This window comes from Hydra vulgaris, chromosome 01 (genome assembly GCF_038396675.1).
Source record: "Hydra vulgaris chromosome 01, alternate assembly HydraT2T_AEP".
Classification (NCBI taxonomy): Eukaryota; Metazoa; Cnidaria; class Hydrozoa; order Anthoathecata; family Hydridae; genus Hydra; species Hydra vulgaris.
Genome location: NC_088920.1, coordinates 35934611 through 35943046, shown reverse-complemented (window position 1 = coordinate 35943046; position 8436 = coordinate 35934611). Strand labels below are relative to the sequence as shown.

The 8436-nt window shown below is 25.9% G+C and overlaps 1 protein-coding gene across 1 annotated transcript; it reads right to left on the bottom strand.

Annotated features, from left to right (window-relative positions):
• Nucleotides 1-278: 278 nt before the first annotated feature.
• Nucleotides 279-8436, bottom strand: LOC136074374 (uncharacterized). The gene is made up of 6 exons (XM_065786681.1): nt 8245-8436; nt 7324-7913; nt 4746-4929; nt 3178-3265; nt 2310-2394; nt 279-429 (listed from the first exon to the last, which is right to left on the bottom strand). The coding sequence occupies exons 1-6, from the start codon at nt 8434-8436 to the stop codon at nt 279-281; spliced, it is 1290 nt and encodes a 429-aa protein (XP_065642753.1).

Genomic DNA, 8436 nt, shown 5'->3' with positions numbered 1-8436 from the left:
GTGTCAAACACGCATTAAAAATAGACATCAGATGCGTATAAAAACAGGTATACAATACGACGCCTACTGAGTATCAAACTCGCATTTAAACACGTATAAAACACGATAACCAGAGAATATTCAATACAATTTTATTAACTAATATGAATTCATAACATAATGATAATGACTAGCAGTAAGCACCCCGTAATACGGGTTATGAGTTATTAAATCATTAATACCAATAAAAACACATTAATAACTTGATATATTATCTAAAAAATTAAATACAAATTTATCTATAAATATTTTAACTTTGACTCCGTATCAGCAATGTCATTGCTTATAAGTAACGACATAAAGACCGCATTAACATCAGTTAAGTTCTTTTTAAAATCTGTGACAACACAAGTACCAGTAAAAGGAAAGTCAAGTAAAGCCTGCAAATACCTAAAAAAAGACATGAAAAAAAAAAATTACAATTTTTAATTACAAAAGTACTATTTGCATTTTATTGTTAGTAGAATTAGGATAATAATAACAGAATATTTATGAATCTGTCATTTCGAAAAGGGCACAAGTCCATTTACTAAAACTTTTCAAAATCAACAAAAATATGATTTTTATTAAAATAATGTCTAGGTTGCTAAAGAAATTAAACATAGAAGTAGATAAATAAAGAACGTATATAATTTATGTATTTTTTATTTTTTATAAAAAAAAACATAAATCATACAGAAATTTTTAATTCAAACTTATAAACTAACTGCTAAAAGTTTTGGACTTATGTCCTTTTCGAAATGACAGGTTCATATATTCTGTCTACAGAATAATTAAAAAAGATTATAAAAAGGCTAGACAACACAATGTATACATTGTTACTATAGTAACACTGGCAAATAACACCACAACTTAATAAGATATTTTATTAACTTGAATACTTGGACTAAAAAGATTTTATTTATTACAATATTTGAACAATCAAGGGACAATTATAGTTAAACAATTTGAGCAACTATATCATAAATTAGTAAGCAACTCGTAAAATATTTCTTATAAACGGTCATTATCATTTGTGGTATTAAGAAATACGTAAGAACTCAGTAATTACATAAGTTTTATTAAATCTCCCACTCATCTAAGAGAGAGAGAGAGAGAAAGAGAGAGAGAGAGAGAGAGAGAGAGAGAGAGAGAGAGAGAAAGAGAGAGAGAGAGAGAGAGAAAGAGAGAGAGAGAGAGAGAGAGAGAGAGAGAGAAAGAGAGAAAGAAAGTGTTTCCAAAGCAGCATGTTAACAAATGTAAAAAGCACGAAATAAATAGTAGTAACTGGTTTTATTATGTTACCAGTAAACAAAATTATTTTTACCTTGATTAAAAGCTAATTTCCAGCATTTCTTAATTAAGCTCCAGCTTCTCTCTGTTGACTAATGATTAATAGAGTAAATTTCACATCATGCTAAATTTGCAAAATTAAAACCATGTTTCAACAGTTAGCTAACTAATCAAAAGATGACAAAGGGAAAACTAACTAAAAAAAATGAAAAAAAGAACATAATTATGATAGAAATTATAAAAAAAAAAATTATTTAGATTTAAAAGTGTTAATTGTTACTATAAATAGTTAAACTCATACTTTACTTTGTTCTGAAGCATCTAAAGTAAAATCAAATTAACAGACATTAACACTGCTTGACACTGAATTCTGTCAAGTAAGCCTTCTGCATGCCGAGTTACATTTCTTACATTTCAACAACGATTAATTTCATCCTGCCTAGATCTATTTTTTTCATTTGACAGCTATTTTCAAGTTGCCTTATAGCATTTTACATTAATAACTTTGTTGAGCCTAATACTATCTATTTCAATTTCACTGTTATCATTAAACATATTACTAGTAATCTTACTATTGTTACATTTGAATAAATGAACATAAAAGAATCTTACAAATTGTGATCTTTTCTAATCAAAGACTTTATTCAAACTTAAGATTTATTGAAATCCATATCTTTTTATATGTTTATATACATAAGTCGTTTATCAAAAATATTAAACAATATTTATTTACGTCAATTATTTTTAATTTAGCAAAGAGTCTACAATGCACAAAATTTTTTTTACCTTAATGAACAAAAATAATAATAATGCACAAACTTGTATAAAATATTGAAGCAATATCAGTCAGTATATTTTACTCTAAAGTAATTATATATATATATATATATATATATATATATATATATATATATATATATATATATATATATATATATATATATATAAATATATATATATATATATATATATATATATATATATATATATATATATACTGAAATATAGGCAGATTTATGTTTACAAACTTTCGTGTCAACAAATTACAGTCAGTTTTCCATGTTAAATACACAAAATATATATCTAATATAATATATATCAAATATAAAATAAATCCAATATAAAATAAAACAAAATAGTAAACTTACTCAAACCAGTATCACTTACACCGTGTGAAGTAACTAAAAAACACTTCAGTTCTTTTCAATCACTCTAAAAAATAACTTTCAGCTCATTCCAATAGCACTAAAAAATAAAACAAAACTTGCTTAGCTGAGTTGCCTAGTTTATAAGAATCTGAAAACAAATAAGTAAAAAACCAAGAACAAACAAACATTTATTTTTTAGAACTACTATATTTAAACAAATTAAATAAAACAAAGAACAACGCCAATTCTCCTTAAAAGCTAAAAAAAATTTTCAGCTCAAATTTGCTTGCAGACTTTGCTTGTAAAATAAAATGTGAATAAGAAACACATTTAGAAAAGCCTAGAAAAAATTCATAAAAATTTACATACATTTGTTCTTTTATACCGCATAAATCCATCATATGATAAATCTGAAATGAAAAAATGTAACTGATAAGTAAATACAAAGAAAAACATCAAATATGAATCGAAAATCAATATATCTGATAGAGATAAGATATCATGATAAGAGAGTAGTAGTTTTTAAATATTGTTATTTCATGTTAGCTTTTAGAAAAAAAATCATGTTGGTACTTCATGGTTCTAAAAATTCAAAGTGAGATATAAACAAAATGTATATATGGCAAAATGATTTTTCTTGAGTGGCTTTTAGTGAATGATTAAAAGCAGTGAGTTTCAATAATAAAACCACTTATAATTTTTAACAATAGACACCAACATAAAGGTAAGCCAAATGTAACAACATTAGGAACATGAATAACAACTTTACGCAAAATCTTGCTCAACACGTTTGCCAAGTCGCACACCTTGAAAACATGGAAACAACATAATATAAACATATATAATAACTATAAAACACAATACATTTATTTAACTTTATATAACATATATAAACACCTCATATAATATTTATATACACAATAGATACATTTTATACTATTTTAATGACACATTTATAAAACAGTTACATAACACATGTTACCACATACATATATTTATCAAAAACTTTTTAACTTTGAACATATATGCAAACTATAAACATATATAACTTGAATTGCGCGAACAAAAAATTTAAAAATAACATGAAAAAATCTAAAAAGATTCATATATATATTCATATATAAAAACATATATCTTGTAATAAAATATCAAATTATAATTATATTTAATTTAAATCAAATACTTATTGAATAAAGAGCAAAAAACAGATAGAAGAACTGCAATCCTTATAACAAAATTTAACGTTTAGCAACAATGAAATGTCAGTGTTGGCTCGAAATATTAATTTATTTTTCAAAATTTTTTAAAACAGTACAAAAAAAAGGTAATAGCATAACAGATATGTTAATAAAATAATAATCAACATAATAAAATAAGCAAGGTACGAAATTATAGGATTTATAATATATTTGAATTATATTAATTTAGGACTTCATAAAACTAAATAAATTTAAAAGTAGTGATAAATATTTTTATGAAAGTTTTATGATTTTTTATGATATTTTTATGATATTTTTATGAAAGTTTTAGTAACTTTTTTAGTACAAAAAAGTACTGTAACTATATTGGAGATATGCGATACTGCTTTAGCAGAACGATATCTCTTCATACAACTTTTCATGTATTCCTGACTATTCTTTTTCATTCGAGACAAACTTTTTACTAAATTTCTCAAGAGAAAACTTTTTTATTTAAATTTTGCTTTCACAATTTCAGTTTAAGCATGCGCTTTAAAGCAAAAGTTTTCGTTTTTCCGTTATATGTTGATATTTGATCAAAATCGGGTACGATATCGTATCCGATTTTGATCTAATATTAAATAATACGTATTTTTGATAAATAAGTGGTATTGAACTCGAATTCGAAACTTAAAACTAAATGCGTATTTTTCTGGTATTAACGGCAGTATGTTATACGTGATCAATACTCCGAGTATTTACAATACTAGATATGCCGACTGGGATGCGTCAAAATGTCATGCGTATCACTTCTGCTTAGTCCAAATTATCTTTTTTAGATAGGTAGATGATAGGCACTTAAAAAGTAAACATAATTGTCAAAAGGATTTAAATCTAATTGTTAATTGATTGAACCATTATGCCCATTTCTTTATGATGACCTCAACTTTGAAAGGTTGTTCAATTTATTCAAATCGCTCATCGTTTGTATTTCATTAAAGAATTTTTTTTTGACAATGGAATTTTTTTGGAGGAAAAAATAATTAAATTTTCCAGATGATGACGCGTTGGCATTGCTTTTAACAAATTTTTAATAATTCCGCAAAACCTGCAATTGGGGTTTGAGTGATGAAAGCTTCCCAAAAAGTTTCTCTAAACCTTCACGAGGGTCTTGCATCTCTTTTGAGACTACATTTATGGGTTCTAGTAACTTAGTTTGTATTATTATCAAAACAAATGTTGAAAGTTGTTCAAAATCAGTAATCAAATTTTTAGCTTTATCATATTTTTTTCTATTTAAAAATAAACATGTCAATGTTTTAACTACGTGAAAATGGCGAGAAAATCAAGAGCCTGAGTACGGAAAGAGCATATCGTGTTTAACAAACTCTTTTCAATGCTTTTGCTAAGTTGGTTTGAGAAGAACAGAACTGAGAATAAAGTTAATTTTGTGTAACTGTTCATAAAATTGCCTGGTTTCATTAGTCACTCTCTCGTTTATAACCAAACTCAGATCATGAGTTGATAACCAAACTCAGATTAACAGTAGTGCACAAATTTGGCAGAGGAGTTGCGTTATTTAACTCTCGCTTGTAATCCTGCGTAGCTACCACTAATATTCGTAGCCCCGTCGTATTCTTGATTACGTACTTTTGATAGATCGGTGAAAGTTTCTAAAACTTTTTAGACTGTTGTTTTTAATACTTTTAACGTTTGATCAGTTACCTGAATAAATCCACTAAATGTTTCATTTATTTGGAACTTTATTGGTTTTTTATTTTTACCATTTTTTAAATATCAAAACATAACAAAATACGGTATTTAGCAGATCGATTTTTAATAGATCTTGCCTTGTATCTGTTTTATTGTTTTATTTATCTATTATTGTTGTGAAATCGGCCTTTCCTGATTCTCTTTTAATATGAACATTACTTTTTTTTTCTATTTATTTCGTCATTTTACACATTTTACAATGTTATCGATAAATTTAAACAAATATATATAATTACAAGCTGACTGGGGCAAGTAGAAGTCAAAATGACTTATCATCAAGCCCCTTTGTGAAATACAAAAAAAAATACAATTAAATTTTACATCTTTCAATATTACATAAAAGAGTGAAATTAATAAGTTAAAAAAAAAAAAAAAAATTTGGTTAGAAATTTTAGAAGGTTAAAAAAGAACTTAAAGTTCAAAAAAGGAACTTAAAGTTAAAAAAAAGAAGAAATTTAAGATAAAGTTAAAATATAAAATAACAAATAAAAAATTACAAATCTGTACATATTCGTATACATATTAAAGACAATAAACAAAAAAACAAAAAAATTAATTCGCTTCATATGCATATACATATTCAATACAATATTAAAATTAAATAAAGTACATAAAAAATTAAAAATACAAAATTATTTCGATTTTTTAAAAAAAAAATGAGAGAATGTACGTAATGTTTAAATTTAGTAAGTGTTTTTTTATAGTTCTTTTAAATGTAGCAATAGATTTTATTTTTTTCATATTTTCGTCAAGAACCGAATTCCACAAGCGTGGTCCCCGGCATATAGTCGAGAAGTCAGATTTTTTGAGTGATGTTAGTGGGATGTAGTAATTACTCATTGAATGTCTTGTTTCATATTTATGATTAATTCGAGTGAAACTTTTAAAAAATATATTTTGGAATCATTTCATTTTGAAGTTTAAACATAAATAACAAGTAATGGTATATATTTAGTTTGTATACATTTAGAGCATTTATTTCCTTGAGTAACGGCTCGGCACTTTCGTATCTACTTGCGCCCAAAACTAATCTACTTGCTTGCTTTTGTTTTGTATAAATAATTTTTAGGAAAGATAAATGATTGTTTGCCCAGACAATATTACAATATTTAATATGACTATGTATAAATGAAAAGTATAAATTTTTTAAACATAAATTATTTAAAAGATGTTTTGTCTTGTACATAATCCCCAGGGTCTTTGAAACTTTGTTCTCGACTAGCTTTATTTAGCTTTTCCAATTTAAATTCTCATCGAAAATTATTCCTAGTATTTTCATTGAAAAAACTCTTTTTATTTTAATATTGTTAATTGTTAATTCAGGTAATTTGAGTGGAAGGTTCTAGGATTTAGATGACTTAGCAAACAAAATATATTTCGTTTTTTCAATATTTAATGAAAGTTTATTTGCTTCAAACCACTCATTAAGATATATTAATTCTGTGTTTACAATATAAAAAATATTTTTTAAATTTGAGTCAGAAAAGAAAACATTTGTGTCATCAGCAAAAATAATATAATTAAGTATTTTTGAAGACAAATAAATATCATTAATATAAATTAAAAACAGCAGGGGTCCAAGTATTGAACCTTGGGGAACTCCGCAATTTATTGATTCAAATGGGGAACATGTTAAGTCATATGGTACTCATTGTTTACGATTTTGTAAATAACATTGCAGCCACTTTAAATTGGAGTAAACTACTCCATAATTGTGTAGTTTATAAATTAGAATCTTGTGGTTGACAGTATCAAATGCTTTTGATAGATCTAGAAAAATTCCGAGTGTCTAACTGTCGTTATCATTTAAAATTTGGTTGGCAAGATCAATTACTGCATGTTCCGTGGAATGGTTGTTGCGAAATCCAAACTGTTTATGATAAAGAATAATGTTTTTTTAAAGATAATTGTACAGTCTGTTGTGCATAATACGCTCTAGTATTTTGGAAAAACAAGAAAGTATGGAAATTGGTCTGTAGTTAGATTTTATTGAGTCATCACCGCCTTTGTATATCGGAATTTTTTTTGCTAATTTTAGTTGGTCAGGAAAAATGCCGTTTTTTAGGGAAAGATTAAAAATTTTAAAAAGAGGTTTCTCTATAATATCTGAGACCGCTTTTACAACATCAGGGTTAACTTCATCCAGACCCGCACTTTTATTTGTTTTCAGCATACTAATTGCTAGTCGAAGTTCATCAATTAAAAGCTCCGACTCCTCCATGAAGGAATCAGATTTTTTCAAAAAAAATTTAAATGATTTTTTTCCCTCAGGAATTGCACCGGCAAGCTTTTTCCCTATATTTATAAAAAAGCTATTAAATGTTTCAGCAATTTCTTTATTAACAAAAGCATCTCCTCTATTATCATCTCTTTGCAATCTATTTGGAAGATTATCACTTTTCACAATTCCCACTCCTGTTATTTCTTTAATTACATTCCATGTTTTCCTTGCATTTCCAAATGTTTTATTAAGTAACGAAGAGTAGTAATTTTTTTTGGATTGCTTTTTTAATTTTTCAAAAGAATTTTTATATTTTTTGTATTTGATTTCATTTTTATAGTTCTTTTTTTTTTTTAAATTTTTGGTAAAGTTTTTGTTTCCTTTTTGACGACTTAATGAGTCCTCTCGTCATCCACGGACTTAACAAATTTTCAGAATTAACAATTTTTTTTATTTTTGGAAAGGCCTTTTCGTATTGTCTTGTAAATATGCGAATAAAAAAATTGCAGCCATCATTAACGTCATTGCAATGAGTTAAAAGTTCCCAGTTTACTTCATGTAAGAGATCACGAAACGTGGCGATTGATTCATTATTTATTTTCCTTACGTATACCGTTTTTGTTTTTACTTTATTCTCAAGGGTTGCAGAATTTATTATCAGAAAAACTGGAAAGTGATCAGTTAAATCTGTTTTAATAATACCACTTTGTATTTTAGTCTTTGTATTATCGATAATATTATTAGTAATAATATTATCGATAATAGATGTAGTTGTTTTAGTCACACGTGTTGGCTTATTAATCAT